Source organism: Eleutherodactylus coqui, chromosome 12 (assembly GCF_035609145.1).
Source record: "Eleutherodactylus coqui strain aEleCoq1 chromosome 12, aEleCoq1.hap1, whole genome shotgun sequence".
NCBI lineage: Eukaryota > Metazoa > Chordata > Amphibia > Anura > Eleutherodactylidae > Eleutherodactylus > Eleutherodactylus coqui.
The window spans coordinates 3,610,154-3,631,109 of NC_089848.1; the positions used below are offsets into that span (position 1 = coordinate 3,610,154).

Below are 20,956 nucleotides of genomic sequence, written 5' to 3' on the forward strand. Positions count from 1 at the left end.
GTGGTTGGAGGCGGAGCGGGCTGAAGATCGCTCCGGCCGCCTCCATTCACATAAACAGGCAGCGGTCCATAAGTGATGCTGCCTGTTCACACCGACCGAGCCGTCATTCAGGTTTATACATGTAGAGACTGAGCGACAGACGAGTTCTCATTCATCGTTCAGTCAGGCAGCATTTACACCGGACGGTAGTCCTTCATATTCTGTCTGGGTGTGGGAACCTGAATGATTTATCATTAGGACTGATACTGCGATGGGGGAATTAGGGAAATCAGTACTGCATGTATTTGTAAACAATGTAAAAGGAATATACGGCTGCCTGTCCACAGGGGGGTTTGCATTGCGTTTCCTGCAGCGATAAATCGGGGAACGCAGTGAAAGCTCTTCATAGTGTTGCTATGGAGAGCGCTCCCCCCCCCCCCCCCGCCCCCCTGTCCATGAGCGGAGAATCATTGCGATTCTCTGCTTGCAGCCGGCAAATTGCAGCATGGTGCGATTTGCCGTGATTCTCTGTGGTCAGCCTATCTGTCCGGCAGAGATCCATCTGTCGGCTCCTGCTCCCGGGTGGCAGCTCCCACAGCGGAGATCCGCCACGGGATACCACAACGGCCGTGGACAGGCAGCCTAGAGCATGTTTATGTGCCTTATTTTTGGTGTATAGAAATTAAAGCTACCATCCAGTTTCATGGCGACACTCAGGATTGGAGAGGTGTGTATTACCTGCTGCTGTTCTATGCCGATATCCCTCTGATCCAAAAGTTCAAGATCCTGTTTTCCACGATGGCCACGGCAATTTTTTAGCCACCAATGGCCACAGTGTGCTGCCCTCTGATTAGCCGGGACTGATCATGTGAACAGGTAGAGAGCTGGTATGGGATATCAATGGTCTACCACCACCAGTGCACCATGGGGTTAGGTAGTCTGAAGATTCTTGGACAGCTGAAAACGGGAGGCGGATCAGAGGGGACCAACGGCAGATGGTATAAGGGTCTCACTGTCTCCTCCTGCCCCGGGGCAAAATGTTGTCCTGAATCTGAAGGGTCACTTCAATGAGCTGCAGTGTATAATGAACAGGAAATAGAAGTGTAATTTGCTGCGTCTGCTGTCTAATTATGTGACAATGGAGAGGAATCACCCATTTATAGTGAGAGGATGCATAAACAGACACTTGTCAAGTTCTCAATATCCTATTAGTTTTCATCATTTGTTTCAAATGTTGACATTTATTCAGGACAATTTAATTAAAGTGACGAACAAAAATCGGAGCCTTACTGTTGCCAATTCATCAAACTTTCCAAAGAGTTCATTTAGGAGCTTGACTAATTCTTGAGCGGTGCACTGGGATGCCAAACTGGTGAAGCCAACAATATCTGCAAATAAAATACTGGAAAGAGAAACAGAAGTGTTAGAACTCCATCATTCAGGCATCTGCTCAACGCTTAACAACATGAGGAACGTAGTTTATAAGCAGGCTGGAGCATGTATAATGTACAGGCAACGGCACCATCACACATCAATGCAAAACCAAGCAACATTTTAGACAGTCGTCATGAAGGATTTCCCACCAATCAGCTGCTGTAGAGTCTGTGCCACTGCTTCACATAGCCAGCTGTCCTGCTGCAGCGGCACAAAGTCCTCGTCCGCTCGCTCTGCTCCCCCACCATTCTCTCAGCGTTTGTTAAAAAAAAAAAAAACTCCCAAAGTGCACAGTAAACGTGCTTATAGCACTCTGCTAGGCCGCGCTCAGACGGAGGTAATTCACTACGTGCCGCCCGAAAGAGACATGTGCACCGCCAATCACCATGGACTATCTTGTTGTCTACACGCGTGTAATACGCACAACGACAGAACATAATATGATTTTTTTTTTTTTGCGCACAGATTTTGCGCAATTCGTGTGAGCGGCAACATGACTGCCTATGGGAGAGTGGTACAGCATCTACCGTGCACAGAATACACTATACCAACACGGTTATGTGAGCCCAGCCTTACTCAGGAGGCTAGAAGAGTGTTCTTTTGGCATCAGTATGGTCAGCATATCAGTATGCTACAATCAGTGGGACGGAGTAATAGACCGCTCTACTCCATCCCAGAGGGTCCAGTAAAAACTGCATAAAGCATGTAATGTTTTTCTATCACAGTTGCATGGGTGCAGGGTGCCAGGGTACGGCATCTGCTAGCTGTATACATCGTGAGCTTTTTATTGGCCTATCATGCAGCATCTGTTAGACAGATGCCATTAGAGCCTATGGGTGCTGGATGCAATAAACAGATGCCCAATATAATAATAGTATCAGCTTTATGGATACATCATAAAAAGCTATCGAAAAGCTCATGTCCTGTGCATTAAACGGACGCCATTGTAGCCTATGGGTGACGGATGCCACTGTGACGTATTTGTCCCAGCCTTCAATTAACATATATGCCCAAAGATTTTCCTGGCATATACATTAAGCAAAGCCAAAAAAAACATGATGTGAACAAGACCTTAGCGCTACCAACAGGGAGGGGCAGAGGTTTACATGGCAGATCAGAGTCAAAAAGGAACATGTGGAGAGGGCGGGTGGCATCCAGGGTTTCAGGGAGGGCAGATCACACTGACTGCAGATGGGGAGAAAAGCATAGAGGTAGGGTGAATCACAGAAACTGACAAAGTGTGACGGAGAGGGGAATCACAAAATCCTTGGCACATCGGTCCGTGTTTGTAGCCTCATAGGATATAATGGGCCCATGTGTTGTCTGAAATGCATGGGTAGCACACGGGCATAAAATAGGTCCATCTGAATAAGCCTTTAGAGCAACTATTTTAGGTCCAGCTAGCTGTATATGTAAATGCAATATTTTCCATAAAACTGTCCCCAGCGTTTAACCCCTTAATCCCCGGCCATTTTTTTTTATATATATCTATAAACCACATGTGTCAAACACAAGGCCCGCGGGCCGAATCCGGCCCGCTGCCTTGTGTTATGTGGCCCGCGGCGTGCCGACGGCCGCTCACCACTGTAGTGATTACCAGCTGGGGTGCCGCAGCTCCCCGCTGGTAATCACACTGACAGCGCTGGTCCCTTCTCCCCTGAGTCCCCTGCTCTTCAGTTCCGCAGGAGAGGACTCAGGGAGGAAGCGTGCCGTGCCGTGCTGCTCACTGATGTCAGTGCACACCCGGACGCATAGGAACTTTTTCCACAAGACTTCTGCACTTGTCAGCAATTCCAGCAATCTGATTGGGGAATCAGCCAACCCAGAGAACCAAACAACCAATCAGGTTGCTGGAATTGCTCAATAGTGCAGAAGTCTTGTGGGAAAAGTTCATATGCCACCCGGGCTCAGCACGATCCGAGGAGGAACGGTGCTGACAGCAAGGAGGAGGTAAGCATATGGCTGGGGAAGGGGGAAGTTAATATTGCTGCTGGGGGGTGAGGGTTAATATTGTTGTTGCTGGGAGAAGGTTAATAATGCTGATTGCTGCCGGGGCTGAGGGAGTTAATATTGCTGGTGTGTTGGGGGAGGGGGGGGGGGGTTAAATTGTTGCTGGCAGGGGGTTAATATTGCTGCGGGGGTCGGGTGGGGTGGTAATATTGCTGGTGGGGGTTAATATTGCTGCTGGGAGGGGGTTAATATTGTTGCTGGCAGGGGGTTAATATTGCTGCTGGGTGGGTGGGGGTTAATACTGTTGCTGGGAGGGGGTTAATATTGGTGCAGGGGGGAGGGGTTAATATTGCTGGTGGGGGTTAATGTTGCTGTGTGGGGGGGGTTAATATTGTTGCTGGGAGTGGGTAATATTGCTGCTGGGAGGGAGTAATATTACTGTAGGGGTCGCTATTACTACTGGGGCCACTGTGGGGATCGCTATTACTAACTGGTCTACTGTGGGGGTCAATATTTTTACTAGAGCAACTATGAGAGTCACTATTATTACTGCAACCACTATGGGGGTCACTATTAGGGCTCGTTCACACGGGCGTAATTGCATTTCGGTCGCACAAATACGCTACGTATTTGCGCAATCGAAAATCGCTGATGCCTGCGTATTTGGGCACGCAGAAAAGAATGCAGATGGGCCCCTGAGATGGTGCGCAAATATGCATTGAATACATAGGCTTCCTGCGCATTCACCACGTATTTGCGCGGCCCATTCACTTCAATGGCCTATTGGGGTGCATAGTTTGAAACAATATAGGTCATGCTGTGTGAGAATATACATCATGTGAATGAACTCATTGACATCAATGGCTTCTATTCACTGCATATTATGTACGCAAATACGCTGGTGTGAACGAGCCCTTACTGTACTGTCTTACAATCGGCCCTTTGAAGTTCACCAAAAACCTGATGTGGCCCCCGGTGAAAATGAGTTTGACACCTCTGCTATAAACTATATTTTTCCATTGGATGGAGAGTAGGGAGGGGAGGGGGGTTTGGGGGGGGGAATTGTATTTCTTAATGGGATTATTTAATATAGCGAATAATGTAGGACTGAGCGATGTGGTCCAAAATGAAAAAAATGTGATTTTTTTTTCTTCCAAGTTTTCTCGATTTCAATAAACAAGCTAAAAAATGAGATATTTTACATATATTTCACATGAGGGAATTCTATAAAATTATTTTCCCATTAAATTGAAAAATGGGAAAGTTTTTTTTTTTTCTTTTTTTTTTTTTTTTTTTTAAGTTTTACTACTGGTATATAGCTCATCTCTGCAGCCAGCTCCATACTGTTCCTTCCAACTTTAACCGTACATGTATGACGGAAAGGGTTGAGGTTGGGGTTTGGGAAGGGGTTAAGGAATTGTTTCGCATGCACCACACGTATGCAGAAGAATGAGGCTCAAACTTCAAGTCATCTATAAGGATGGGGTTGTCTCCCCTCCATAAACACTCTTCCTCAAACTCATTTGAGCCCCCATGTATCATCCACTCTCCCCTAAATCCGCCATCCCCCATGTTTTATCTACTCCCTCCACACATCACTGCTGGGACTTTAGTACTTTGGCCGCCTTCACACTGTGAGATCTGCTGTGGATTCTGATTCTGCACTATGTCTATTTATGCTATGGAACTGAAACATAAGGGCTGCAGGCCACAGCTGTTCCACAAGTGAAAATGAGCCAAATATGCATCATTTAGGTGTCGCCGCCGCGGGACTGACCGAAGGATGAAAATCCAAAACAGTCCAGAGGACCAACGCGCCAGGAGGGGTATCATGGCACTGCCAGGGAAGCGCTATCAGTATGTGAACTCCAAGGACCTCTTCATCTTGTAGCGCAGCGCCCGCTATATTGCGCTACTTTAAATTCGATTCCCTAATTCTGCTAGGAATCAGAATCAGCCGACCCTCAACGTGCGACTTAATCAGACTCACTGAGCAATTCTCCAGCAGCAGTAAAACATATCGAAAAACGTAAAACAAATCTCAGAGGGGAACGACACGGAAAAAAATGCAATAGCGCCACTTTGGGTGTTCTTGCTTTTCTGGCATCAATGTAAAGTAAAAATGACCTATTAACTACGTTGTGGGTGGGCACACGGATGGCGATGCGAAATATATATATATACTTGTGGGATTGGACTAAGAAATATAAAAAACGAAAAATAGCTTTTGGTCTCCACTTTGGGTATTTCCCATCAGTGAAGCTATGTGAGGCTTGTCCTTTGTAGGGGGAGCTGCAGTTTTTGTTTAGATATTGGGGTACATCTGAGCTTTTTGAGGACTTTCAGATTTTTTTTATGTGAGTGTGGCAAAAATACAATTTTGGTAATCCCTCTTGGTAGTCCACATGGTAGCCTTGAACTTCTGGTCGTCTGATCAGCTATGTATTTATTAATTGTATCGGAAGCCTATTCTAGGGATTGTCCAGCTGTTGATTGCTACACATAGGATAGGCCACCAATTATGGCCTACTCATTATTGCATGCAAAGTTCCCACTGAAGTGAAAGTTTCTTTTTAACCCCTCAAGGACATGGCCATTTTTTCCATTTTCCCTTTTTCCTTCCTTCTTACAAAATCGTAACTCCTTTATTTACGCATCGCCGTCGCTGTCTGCGGGTTGTTTTTTGCGGGATGAGTTGTGTTTTTCAGTGCTACTATTTAATGTAACATATAATGTACTGAAAAGTGGAGTAGAATGAAAAAAAAAAAAAAAAAACGAAATTCCGCTTCTATGGCGCACAAACTGCAACAAAAACGGCACCCCTTTATTCTAGGGGGCGGTACGATTTCTGCTGGGCTACTTTTATTTTTATTTAAATATATTTAATTTTTTAAAAATCCTTTCCTGCCGCCATCTACTAACAGCTATACCTTTTTTATTTTTCCGCCGAGGGCTCATTTTTTTGCGGAATGTCCTGTAGTTTGTGTTGGAAGCATTTTGGAATACATACGACTTTTTGCGCTATTTTTTTTCTCACCGTGCGGGGTAAATAAAGCGTTACTTTGATAGATCGGACTTTTATGGACGCGGCGATACAAAATATGTATTTTTCTTTTATTATTTAGAATCTTTTATTATAAATATGGCAAAAAGAAGGCGATTTAAACTTTTATTACTTTTTTTTAATAATAAGTAAAACTTTATTAATCTTATTTTAACTTTTTTCTTAGTACAACTTGCGATGCTTTGATCACTTCTGCAGTGTGATGTAATGACATAGCATTACATCATACTGCGATCTGACAGGCAGCCTATCAAGCCACCCCATGGGCATAGCTTGAAAGGCATTCTGCCATGACAGCCCTGGGGCCTTTCGGAAGCCCCCTGGGTGCCATGACACCTGCGCGGCTTATCGGAGCTGCTGGCGCCCACCTTGTATGGAGGAAGATGGCCGTGCGAGCACTCCTTATACATACCCCCACGCTGCGGGACGTAACTTTATGTTCTAAAGAGTTACAGAATTAAGAGTAGTAAAAAAATAAAACTATCTAAAAATTTGAAATTGCAGTAATCGTCTCCACCGACAGCATGAAGGGAACACGACAAATGTCACACACACGGAACACCATAAAAATAAAACCCAGCAATTATACAATTGGGTTTTTTTGCTATTTCACCCCACATGAAAGTTTTTTTTAAGTTTTTCAATACATCTTATAGGAAAAATGAAGCCCTAATATGGTCATATCAGTGGCAAAAATGAAGAAGTTAAGGCTTCTGAAAGACAACTATGAAAGAAACAGAAGTGTCTGATTCCTGAAGGGGTTGTGCAAGATGAGAAGGCAGCCCTTATATACAAGAGAGGGGATAACTAATTGGTGGTGTCCAGCTAGGACGAGGTCCTGCACGTCCCCCGATGGACCGGTGGCCAAACAGGTGAGCTGCCGCGCAATTCATCGTAGCGGGACTGTCAGAGACAGCGAGTTCAACGGATTCTGGTGGTCACACTAAAATAAAGGCAGCAGAAATGCAGGTACTCCATCGGAGCGCCACTCATTCACGGACTTCCAGGAGCCCTGTTCTCATGACTGATGAAAGTCTTGTGCCAGGGGTCAGACACCCCAATGATTAGATATTTATTCTCCAACTTGTAACTAGGGTGGAACTTATTATCTTGGAACAAATCACTTTAAGGGGTTAAAACCATCTGCGTAATATTTTCTAAGCCTTTAGCCCAAAGAGGCATTAACTCCACAAGACCACACCAAGATGTAAGGAGTCGCTCCATTAGATACTGTTAGTTGTGAAGTGGAGTCTGGGGGACAGAGGCCGGGGAGGACAGTCACAGGGCTGGGAAAAAGGCATCCTGGGACCTTACGCTATTCCACCAATCGGGAGCTAGGGGCGTGACAGGGGCATTCCTCCATGGAAGCCCTGTCAAACCCCTAGCTTCCGGTGGTGACAACATACAATAATACTGGTCCACCGGACCACCAACTTCCAGTTTTCCATTGTCTAGTGTGGATGTTCTTGTGCTCTTTGTAGACACTTCAGTGGTGGACAGGGCTCAGCATGGGTAATCTGAACAGTCTGCAGTAACACTTCCCAATGGGCAGCAAGCTGCAATACACTGTGTGTAATTACACCTTCCTATCTAAGCTGGCATCAACTTTTTCAACAGTTTGTGCTGCAGCAGCTCTTCAATGGGATGTTAGAAAAAAGGCTAAAGCCCCATTTACATGCAACAGTTATCGCTCAAAATTCGTTCAAACGATGTCTGTTGTGATAATTATTAGCTTTTCTGCGGAACGATGATTTTTAGTTCAGCATAAAAACCATCTTTCAGCCAGGCAGCTAATAGCAGGGATTCTCCACGGGAGCGCTGTAACATTGTTTTCAGCTGCTTTTCCGTAAAAGAACAATGGAGCTGTATGCAGATAACAGACCACCCACTGTTATCTGCATACAGGGCAGAGAGGCTCATTTACATGCAGCAGTTTATACAACATGATCGCTCAAACTGTCATTCAAGCTAGCTTTTGAATGAATATTGAGCGATCATCTTTGCGTGTAAATGGGGCTTTACTTTCATTCTTTACACACATCAATGAGACTTGGGTGCCCATGACCCTGTCGTCAGTTCACAGATTGCCCTTCCTTCGAGTTGGCATCAGTATCGTCTCAATTTGAATGGCAGCACAATAGTATTCTACAGTATAAAGACACAGATGGGTAACAACGTTCTGGTAAAGGAAAGCCGTCCATCCACAACCGCAGAATGATGTGTGCAGCGTGTAACATGTATGTTGCAGAAGGCGAAACCTTATAGCTAAAGAGGACATCAAAACAAGCCTTCCTGGCATGACATCTTGTAATGCCAATCACAATCTGTAACAAACTGTGGATGAGTCAAATCAGAGGGCCGGAGCTGCGCAGCGCATCCATCTGCTCACCATCTGCTGCAATACAAGAGCTGATGTTAATTATTCAGTTATACTATGAAAGGCATTTAATATCTCCCCCTAGGTTAGGTGCCAAGTAACCAGATGCAGACACTCCGTCCTGCAGTCTGAGGTAAGTAGGACACATATTGGGCCCCCGTGAGCTCTGGATACAGATTAGGTCTCAATGTGATAACATTCATAATATGCTATGTAAAATGACAGATTATCACATTTATAGGAACAGGTTTGTACCGGACGGCCTTCTGCACACCGGCGGATTTGTATTGGGAAATGCAGAGCGGAATTCCGCCTCCGGATTCTGCAGCAAATCCAGTCCATAGCATGCCAGGAGAAAACGCAGTTTCTTGCCCACCAGCAGAAATTGATTGTGATCTTCAGCTCACGGGGGAGAAGTCGCAGTGTGCCGCGGTTTTGTGCGAGCTATGCACTGCCGGCTTTAATTGAAATCAATGGAAGCCGTCCGTCCCGCGGCTGTATCATCACCATAGCAATAGCGCGGCATCCTCTGTACTGCGCATGTGCCGGCCGGCGCTCCAGCTCGCACATTCGCAGCAGAGGAGAAGACAGCGGAGTGGTAAGTTGGGGGCACCGGGTCGAACTCCGCTGCCAAAATCCCACATGTGGGGTGAGACCGCCCGTGTGCAGGCGGCCTATGGCAGGCTGAGCTGTATCTATATCATTCTTCTTTCATCATCTGTCAACAGGCTGTTCCTCTTTTACAACCCGAGAACAGCCTTCTAGTGTAAACAGTAAAACTAAACGGTCACTAACTTTTCACACAAAACTTATATGATAGGCAGTTGTAGGAGTGTAGTACACAGGACGGCCTGCAGAGGGCTATAGAGCCAGGCATTCTACCCTGTTTCCCTGAAAATAAGACATAGCATGATTTTCCAGAATTTGAGGATGCTTGAAATATAAGCCCTACTCCAAATTTAAGCCCTGCTAACAGTTAATTAAAAAAGTCAATTTAAATAGTGTCCAGGCAGCTATACATGTAAAAAATAGAGATGAGCGAGCATACTCGCTAAGGGCAATTGCTTGAGCGAGCATTGCCCTTAGCAAGTGCCTACCCGCTCGAGAGACAAGGTTCGGGTACCGGCGTGGGTGAGTTGCGGCAGTCAAGTCAGCAGGGTTGACGGGGGGGGGGGGGGGGGGGAGGGGGAGAGAGAGATCTCCACTCCGTTCCTCCCTGCTCTCCCCCGCAGCTCCCTGCCCGCCTCCGGCACCCGAACCTTGTCTCTCGAACGGGCAGGTACTCGCTAAGGGCAATGCTCGCTTGAGCAATTGCCCTTAGCGAGTATGCTCGCTAATCACTAGTTAAACCTTTTTGAACAAAAATTAATATAAGACACTGTCTTATTTTCAGGGAAACACGGTAGTACTACAGAATGAGTTAAACACTTTCGGGTGTGGCAGGAAGTGCAATAAAAGCTTCAGATCCTGCCCCACTCAGGAAGGAGAGCCATAGCCCAGTGGGGCTGGGAATGCTGGCTGGGAGCCGGAGGTCCCGTGCGGACCAGTTTGGGGGACCGTCACGCCAGTCTGAAAGAGGATGACATCCCGGGCGGTGTTCGTGAAGTGGACCAAGTGGGTGGTAAACCCTGGACTTTCTACATGAACTGTATGGTATACGGAATACATTTGTCAGGCTGGGTTTGCGGTGACATGATAATAAATGTTGGCAGGCGCCAGTTTTATAAAGACATTGCAGTCTCCTGAGCTGCTTCTACATGTGTGGTGGCCAATTTCCTGATGGTGAGGTAGGCGATCGGCAGGTGAGTAAGGTGAGTAACCCCACTTGTCACAGAATGTAATAACTACAACAAAAGTAATTTACTTTATTAACCTAAGTGTTCTGGTGCTAAATCTAAAGTACAGGCTACCAGGGGTCTCGCTTACTCCTAACTTGCTGTCAAGTGAGGTTATCTGTTACTTCCGTTGACAGGGCAGAGAACAGGAAGTGCAGGAGTGGGATGAGGCATCCTGCTTATTGAAGTCTATGAGACCAGAGGGGAGGAGGGCAGAAGGAGACACTCACACAGACATGCGGTTAGAGCCAACAGTCTGCTGTTATTGATTCACATCAGTTCTCTGTGCACAGTGTAGAGAGCACAGAACAACGACTAAGAGCCAGGGCTGAACAGCATCAATAACACTATCGGGGAAGAGCCAAGGAGAGCCTGAAGTAGTCAGGACAATGGGGATGATGCAAGAGGGCAAAACCCACAAGGGACTCCAATTGCTAATGTAGTCCATGGTGAAAAGGGTCTAATGTGATTCAGTGAACTGCATTGGACTGGATTTGGGGACTTCAACTTGGATGACTACACCATGCATTACTCGGGAAACAATATGGAAAGGATAAAGGGTTGCCATTGTAGCAAACCCCAAAAATTGTAAGGTGTATAGAGACCCCCAAATACGTCAATGATGGGGTTATGTCCATCTGCATCAGAGGAAAACCTCAGCATGTGACCAAGTCTATGCACCAACAGCGATGCATCAGAATAGGACACTGAGGACTTCTATGCCCAAGCCCAGAGTGCATTTGATAGAACCCCAATAAAGGACTATCTACATTATGGGTGATTTCAACGCCAAACTCGGGGAAACATAGGATGCAGAAATGGTCAGCAAACACGACCTAGGGGAGAGGAATGACGCTGGATGTGCAGTTCTGCCAGAACAAGCCAAGAATCACCAACAGCTTCTTTACCCAGCCCAAACCCCAAATCGACTCTATCCTCTGCCAGCAGAAATGGGAAAGTTCAAATTACTCTGCAAAAACAGAGAGAGAAACAAGTACTCCAAAACAGAACCAATGAAACTACAGGTCACCCTGCAAAACTGAGCCTCACAGTCGCATCAACAGAAAAATGAAAAGGGTATAGGGGAAGCAAAAAAGTGTAAGCCGTAAAACTATAAATGTGGTGTTGCCATAACCGTACTGACTCACAGAAGAAGTAACACCATAAAAGTACACCCCCCTTAACCCTTCCCGCTCCATGACGTACCGCTACGTCATGGGAGCCTGGTACTTCGCGCAAAATGACGTACCGGTACGTCACCGGGTACATGTCAGTACCAGGTATGTGTCAGTCACAGCCGGCGTCCCGCTGCAACAGCGGGGGGAGGCATCGGAGATGCCCCCCCCCCCGCTGTTAACCCCTTCCCTGCCGTGATCTAAGCAGATCGCGGCAGGGAAAGAGTTCACAGAGGGATCGCGCTCCCTGTGTGTCTCCGGCCGGCTCTCGCGATGTGATCGCGAGAGTCCGGCCTGTCACCATGGCAACAGGACGCCAGACACTGGCGTCCTGTATTGCCTATGCCTATGATCGCTGTATAAGTAGCTCTGCCATGCCTTATGACCGCGATCATAGGCATAGTGCTGCAAGTCCCTCAGAGGGACTCAAATAGTGAAAAAAAAGAAAAGAAAAATGTAAAAAAAAAGAAAAATGTAAAAACCCCCCTTATTATGCTTTTTCTAATATTAGCATAAAAAAGGTAAAAAAAAAATTAAAACCCCACATATTGGGTATTGACGCGTCCGTAACGACGTGTACAAAAAGTTGAACACGCTTTTTATTTTGTACAACAAAAAGCGTAAAAAAAAAACGCTAAAAAAAGAGGCAAAAATGCTAATTTTTAGCATTTTGCCTCACAAAAAATGCAATAAGTGATCAAAAAAGCCGTACATTCCCAAAAATGGTACCAATAAAAACTACAGCTTGTCTCACAAAAAATAAGCCCTTATACAGCTCCGTACATAGAAAAATAAAAAAGTTACAGGACTTTGAATGCAGCTATAGAGAAAAAAAAAAGATTTCCAAAAAAAAGGGTTTTTATTGCGAAAAAGTGTAAAAAACTAAAAAAAAATATAACAATTTTGGTATCGTTGTAACCGTACCGACCCGCAGAAAAAATTTAGTGTGTCATGTATGCTGCATGATTAACGCTGTAAAAAAAAAAGTCAGAATTGATGCATTTTCTCTCCCTGTTATAAAAAAATTATAAAAAAGTTTTACGATATTGTCTATGTACCCAAAAGTGGCACCGATAAAAACTACAGCTCGCCACGCAAAAAACAAGCCCTTATACGGCCGCGTCGACGGAAAAATAAAAAAGTTATGGCTTTTGAAAAATGGAGATGGAAAAATACCAAAAATCGCTTCCTCCTCAACGCCAAAATAGGCCATGTCATTAAGGGGTTAAAATGTTTTTTCCATTTACCCAACTTAGAAGTCTTAAAGTTTTTCAATACGTTATCTGGCATGTGAGCCACAGAAACTACAAGTCATCCCATATAAAGGAAAGCTTCAGGTACTTGGGGCTCTAGGAATTTATTTTTTTAAGTTCTGATTTTTTTGGATAGTGGAGATGGAAAAAGGACTAATCAGCAAATGTTTCATCAACCCGAAGTCTGGAGTTGTTGGCCTATAATGTGTCAATATTGCATCACCCCATAATTATAACATAAGCATGACGAATGTAGAATGCACCGATTGTGGCATCAATACTCCAAGCATTCAGATAAAGGGCTGATGAAAAACACCCTTCATTTAACTACTAGAATGCTAAAGGCCCTTACAACATGACCACAGGCCGGCCAGACGATAAAGCTCCTTGTAGCATTCAGACCTCGCTTGGAATAGTACGTAACAAGGTTGGGGACAATGGGTTTGTATGGGGGAGTGGTCTAAATTACTGTAAAGTAATTATTTGCCAAATTGGATGCAGAAAACAATCCAAGCATCTACAGCATTCCCATGACAGCCAAGATCCATTATAACAAATCTGTACTGACTGTTGGCAACACCTAACAAGACCGGAAATGGTTAGAAATCTACAAAAACGGTGACCCAGATTTAGATGGCATCTGAAATTTTAAAAGTTTGCCTTCCAGTGCACCAATGTAAGGTGGAGCCCCCTGGTGGTGAGGGGGAACCCACCCCTGCAGGAGATAGAGGTCTTACCTCGGGGGCTTGTAGCAGCAACTGTGGGATGGATACATGCTCCCCGGCTGGGGAAGCTTCCCCCCTGAGTCAGACTCTATACTCAAGGGTCCTCTCATATTGGTGATCAAGTATTGGCCTCTAACAGTGCTGCTGTGGGCTTCCGGCCAAATGGAAACATAGGCCATAGCTGCAAGAACGACCCAAATTGGCTTTTATTCAACTGTAGCAGCCAACATATATAGCGGGTCTTATTGCCCGCCTAACGGGTCCAAAATACATATATGGCATATAATACATCCATATTGGTGACTACAACATGTGTGAAAGAGATCTAAGTACACGTTCTCACAGTGGCAATCCGCACCGAAATCCTATCCAAAACGGCACCGTGACTGGTGCGGACTTCATTAGAAGTGGTGAAGTCAGCCGTGGATCCACGTCCAAATCGCACCAAATGCTGAGAAGTTTTCTATGGATCCAACCCAAAATTTGCTACGTGAATGTGTCCCAATCCTCGTCTCCGCTGACCGCTCTCTTCTTGGTTTTCTATGAATTCACTTAGTCCCATGGCTCAGTAAGATCTGCGAGGGACCTTTCCACATTCCGCACGGCCAGTCACAGTACATTCTATCCGCAGGGAGCCCTGTTGATTCTGATACTGCGCTGCGTCTCGGCAGACGTATCCCGCTGTGTGAAAGGTCCGTAATGTTCTCTTTAACCTGCAGACTAATTTGCATTTTCAGAAGTGGTTTAATCTAAATGATGACAAGCGGTTCAGAATTGATCTGCTCCACATCAACTGATCCCAGAATTTTTCTTGATCCGGAACAACATGTGCCTGCCTTGTGCTGCGCCAATCCGGAACATTCCGGTTCTTGCAGCATTTTGTCTCGCAACTATGATCTGCACATTTGCTATGAAGTAATAGAAAGAAATCTTCAAACTGTGGCAATGCCATAATTTTTGCTAGACGATGTACTGACCGCTGATACGACACTGTTATATGCCTTCTACAAGCAGACCCTGCTCCAGTCTAGGACTTACCTGCTCATAGAAACTCATCCCACATAAAGCCATGCTGATATGCAGTTCACTCCTCAAGCTCTAGTTTCGTAGTACTGTACGCCAATGACAGCATTTCTGCCACAACGCTAATTAAAATATGCATATTAGACATACCTGCTGTGCGTAGAAGCCCCCTTACAGCCTTGACTGCTTGGGCGTCATCACTGTGTTTGGGGGGGTCAGCAGCCAATGGAAACAACTCAAACCCCTTGGGTGCCAGAGTCCATAACATTCACAGCATCTAAATGGTTAGACAGCAGGAGACAGGACCCTTTGTGACACTATCCCAGAGTGCTAATGTGTGGTCATGGCAGCTGGCCGTCTAACACATGGGGCTTTCAACTTATTGCACATTACATAATGCATTACACTGACAGGAATGATGATCTGCAATACAGAAGTACTGCAGTGTATTATATGAGCAAACAAGTTCATAGACGTTCATCCTCAATTGGGACTAAAGTATAAAATAAAAATGCTTTTTCAAAGAATAACATACACCTCACAATATTGTTGCGCTCATAATGACTTATCAATCAACCTACATGATCAATACCGTAAAACAAAAACAAAAGAACCCTCCTTGACGAGCCATGGCTGCCGGGATCTGCTCTGTGAGCAGCAGCGTTTCAGAAATATGTAGGTTTTTATTTGTGGAAGAATATTGTTCCAAGTCAACCTTATCTGAGGGATTCTATTCCGTCTCAGAATGACAAAGAACAGACCTCAATCCAGTGGAGATTCTGTGACATGACCTTAAGACAATCAAGACGACCGGCACAAGCCGTCAAACATTGGAGCAGTTTTGCCTGGGAGAACATCATGCATCATTTTGGGTACATATAATGTATTGTATAACTTAGTAATTATTTTAGGGGCATTAGGAGGGAAAAAAATCCTGTGATTTGTTTTTTCGGATTTAATTTTACGGCGTTCAGTGTGCAAAATAAATACTGTGATAACATTCTCGGGGTCAGAACAATTCCAGCAATTCCAAGTTTATACTTTTTTTTATGTTTTGCTATTTTTGAAAAACTTTTTTTTTAACCCCTTAAGGACTAAGCGTTGTAAACATACGGCGCTTGGTCCTGGGCTTTAATCCCGCCCGATAGCAGAAATATGGTGCAGGAATAAAGCCCCTCCTCCTGCAATCAAGTAGAAGGGAAGTGATAGGCTGGGTAAAAATATACAGCTGATTAATACATGTGAGAACCTCGCTATTAGAAGTGGAAAGAAAAAACAAAAAATTCAGAAGGCAAGTAGAGGAGCAAGAGACCCCGATCACAAACTAACATGTTTCTACACAAATGCACACAGCATGGGAAACAAACAAGGAGAATTGGAGCTCCTAACACAGGAAGAGAAATATGATGTCATAGGCATCACAGAAACTTGGTGGGTTGATACACATGATTGGATACAAGGCTTGTAGGATACCACTTATTTATAAGAAACAGACCTAATAAAGGGGAGGAGGTGTTGTATGTTAGGAAAATATCAGTCCCTCTGTCAGGACGTTGATAAATATATTTAACAGAATGGGGCCTAATACTGAGCCCTGTGGCTCCCCACTAACAATGGTGGCCCAATCAGAGTAGGAACCATTTATTACCACCCTCTGCTTTCTATCTCTGAGCCAATTCTTTACCCAGATACACGTTTTCCCCCAATCCGAGCTTCTCATTTTATATATCAGCCTATTATGCGGCACGGTGTCAAATGCTTTAGAGAAATCCAGATATACGAGATCAACAGACTCTGCAAGGTCCAGCCTAGAACTTACTTCATCGTAGAAGCTGATCAGATTGGTCTGTCATGATTGACCTCTCATGAATCCATGCTGGTGAGGAGTTATTCCGTTGTTCTCCTTGAGGTATTCTAGGATGGCGTCTCTTAGAAACCCCTTGAATATTTTTCCAATTGTTGAAGTGAGACTTACTGGCCTGTATTTACCAGGCTCTCTGTTAAACCCTTTTTGTATATTGGGACCACACTGGCAATGCACCAATCCAGTAGTACAACCCTGGACTCAATAGTGTCCCTAAATATAAGAAATAGTGGTCTAGCTGTCACGTCACTTAGTTCCCATAGAGCCCTTGGGTGTATTCCATCTGGGCCCGGTGATTTATCGATTTTAATCCTTCTTAACTGGCTCTGCACTTCCTCCTGTGTGAAACATGCAATATTTAGTAGGGGATTTGCTTTATTCCCCTTCATCTTGTGTGACATTTCTTTTTCATTTGTGAATACACTTGAGAAAAAGCTATTAAAGGGGCGGAGCCTGACCGCGGAGTGAAATGGCCGCTTGCTAGAGCTGCTCCGATACTGAGGCGACAGTGAAGGCACCCCACTACAGCTATCTGCAGCGAGGATGGGCAAATTTACCAAGGAGAGGAGCGGAGAGACCTCGGGAACACCGGCTCGGGGGCAAGCGGACCTCCAGAAGTACCTAAAAGAAAGAGCCGCTCGTTCTCCCCGCGCCCCGAGCAAAATGGCGCCGGCAGCGGAGCCGTCTCTGTCCGCTACAAGAGGGGGTGAGTCATCTTCCGAGGGAGAAGAGGAGCAGGGAGTCTCCAGGAGCTTCATGCGGGACCTCATAGCTAAGGCTATGAGTCCCGTCTTAGCGGACCTAACGGTCATCAAAGAGGAAGTCAGGCACATGGGCCGGACTGTGGAGGATCTGGAGGGGGCAGCAGCAGCCATTTCTACACACTCCCTGGAAATGGAACACGTTCTCCTATCACAACACCAGCAGCTTAACAGAGCCCTGCTGCAGCAGGAAGATCTGGAGAACCGCAGCCGCCGCAGTAACGTTCGCATTAAGGGGGTCCCTGAATCCTGGGCGGCGGAGGCCCTCCTTAAGGTGGTGAGTGAGATCTTTACCATACTTCTAGGGGCTGACAGGGCAGCTAACGTCACGGTGGAAAGAGTGCACAGGGCTCTAAGTCCGCAACCAGCAGCGGGGGAACCCCCAAGAGATTTAATTTGCAAATTACTTGCTTACCCTGACGCTGCGGCCATATTGGATGCTGCTAGAAATAGACGAGGTGTGCTATACGAGGGAGCAGAAATCCATTTTTACCAGGATCTCTCCCCCACCACACTAGCCAAATGGAGAATTTTACGACCCCTCCTGGACGCCCTAAAGGCGAAAAATATCCGTTACGCCTGGTTATTCCCCTTTGGCCTGGGGGTGACCCACAGAGGGAAAAGGATAAATATCAGGTCTCCAGAAGACTTAAACAACAGTTGGCAGCTGCTTGACCTTGACCCTATAGATATCCCAAATTGGTTGCCCATGCCGGACTTCCCCACCCTCCCACGCCTGATGACCGAGGAGAGCTGGAGCGTAGCTACCCGCTCGAAGTCGCCCAAAAACAAAAATAAGAAAAAACCCAGAGATGAAATATCCGAGATGGACACCTGAAAGATTCTCCCTACACGAGGTCCAATACCCCACGTGAAACATAACAAATTGGACTATGATGGGGAAAGAGAACTTTATTCCATATAAGTTGGCGAAGCTTTCTAAAGAGTCTCAGGCTCGAGCTTAAAAGATGGACATTCCGCCATGTTGGCACTCAACCCCTCGTTCCAATGTTTTCCAGGAATCTCTAAGGAACTGTTATCCCGTTCTGGTTTTTGACCCCTGAAGATAAGGGGCGCCTGATCGCCTTATCCGGATCAGGCATCTGTTTTTCATTTTTTGATAAAAAACTTTGCTTAAATTCTGCCTCACGTTAACAGGCGTTTATCGGTCTCACAAGAGACTACGCCTGTTTCCCACTTCTATAGTGAGAATTAAGCTTATAGTAACTATCTCACCTTAATTTGTCTATTTTACTGCTGTGTGTAACCTTCCTACCCCATCTTTCCTTTCCCACCCTTCCCTTCTCCTGTAACCTGATTTATTTTTTAGGATCACTGAACCTCCGCTTGAGCTTCACCAACCTCAAGCACACGCGAATACGCATAAGCTGCAGACCTATTACGGAATCCCGCCCGGTTCCTCACAGACCCGCTGGAAGTAAAAGAGTTCACTGAGCGTACAGCGCTGGTAGTTGCTCGCACTCCCGCATCGGAGGTGGCTCTCTCTGACTTCTAATCTCTTACTCTCTTATTTAGGAATACAATATCACCCTATACTCGAAGTCACACATGGAAACGCTCAGATGCACGTCCTTCAACGTCCGGGGACTCAACACTCCACAAAAGAGGTATGAGATCACACAACTACTGAAAAAATACAAATCAAAAATATTACTCCTACAGGAGACCCATTTTAAGGGGGATAAACACTTCCCGCTACCTGGGAAACACTTCACAATGTCCTTCTATAGCTCCCACCCCTCGTCAGCTTCTAAAGGAGTCTCAATTTCCTTCCACAAGTCGGTAAATTTCACCCCCTCGGCGGAATATTCTGACCATGAAGGCAGAGTGCTCTTCCTGAAAGGCTCCATTAATGGAGTCAATCTTACCATAGCAAATCTGTATGCCCCTAACACCCACCAAACAGAGTGGCTACACAAACAAATTACAATCCTCAAGGAGTTCGCTAGCGGGGAAATCATTCTAGGCGGTGACTGGAACATTACCCTAAACCCCCTCCTAGACTCCTCTAAAGGTAGGTCCCAGGTCTCACAGGGTCGCATTAGCAAACTTCTTAGAGCAGTGGGCGAACTAGGGCTGGTTGACGTCTGGCGCACACTATATCCTCTGGAAAGGGACTATACTCACTTCGCACAACAATATGCATCTTACCAACGATTAGATTACCTCTTCACCTCCTCAACCCTCCTTTCGCAGGTAACAGGAGCCAAAATAGAGGCTATATCTATATCGGACCACGCACCCATTCACATAGACATTTGGATCATGGGGGAGGGCCCGAGAGAATGGATCTGGCGCTTAAACAACTCTTTACTGGATGGAGAAGACGACAGACAAAGGCTCACGGAGCTTTTGGAGGAATACTTCCATTTGAATGGTGGTAACGACCTTAGCATTCCGGTAGTATGGGAGGCTCACAAGGCCTATATGAGAGGCATCCTTATTGCCTTAGGATCAAAGCGTAAAAAACAGCAGAATAAGGAGATAGATGACCTTCTTGCCCAAATTGCGAAAATGGAAAAAACTGCTAAACTCTCTTTGATGAAAAATAATCTGGCTGACCTAGCGGAGAAACGCAGAGAGCTAAATCGGCTACTTCAATCCAGATTTAATAGAAGGCACCTCTTCCTTAAGCAGACAGTTTACATGCAGGGAAACAAGGGGAGCAAATTTATGACAGCACTCCTTAAAAAAGCTAAAAGCAGAAACCACATTAACGCAATAAAAGATCATACAGGTAAGGTAATGACTTCATCCCAAGATATTGCCAAGGTCTTCCATACGTTCTATAATAAATTATATAACCTAAAAGAAAAACCGACCCCTTCAGAAAAAACCATACAAACAAACAAGATAGATGCCTTCCTAAAGACACTAGATCTCCCTAAATTAAGTGAGTCAGAGGCACAGGCTCTTCTGGCGCCTGCCTCTGACAAGGAGGTAGAAGTCTTAATAACATCAACCCCAACAGGTAAAAGCCCGGGGCCGGATGGCTTCTCAGACTCATACTTTAAAGCCTTTAAGTCAGCACTTATCCCACGTCTAAAGGACCTCTTCAATTCACTTTTGCGGGGTGAAACATTCCCTAAACAAGCCTTGGAGGCCCACATCTCCCTTATCCAAAAGGGTGACAAAGACCCAGAGATCTGTGCAAATTATAGGCCAATCTCGCTCATAAATACAGATGTGAAGTTGTGGGCGAGATTTCAGGTCAATAGAATGGAGGACCATATCCCCAATTTGGTACATAACGAACAGGCGGGATTTATTAAAGGTAGAGAGGGGAAAGACAACGCCTATAGACTTCTGCACGCAATCAAATTCGCACAAACGAACAAAATCCCCACAGTACTGATAAGTACAGACGCGGAAAAAGCGTTTAATCGCGTGGATTGGACATATCTTGAGAAGGTGCTTCTCAACTTTAACTTTCCTGCCCCTTGGGTGGCAGCGATCTTTTCCCTTTATAGTGACCCACACGCAAGGATAAAAATC

General features: G+C 45.5%; 1 protein-coding gene across 1 annotated transcript in view; it reads right to left on the reverse strand.

Moving 5' to 3' along the window:
• The window catches only part of ADCY1 (adenylate cyclase 1), a 281,184-nt gene that overhangs the window by 204,345 nt on the left and 55,883 nt on the right, over window positions 1–20,956 (reverse strand). The window contains exon 4 of the mRNA XM_066584896.1: window positions 1,270–1,381. Within this exon, the coding sequence (XP_066440993.1) occupies window positions 1,270–1,381 (112 nt within the window). The remainder of the gene's footprint in view (window positions 1–1,269; window positions 1,382–20,956) is intronic.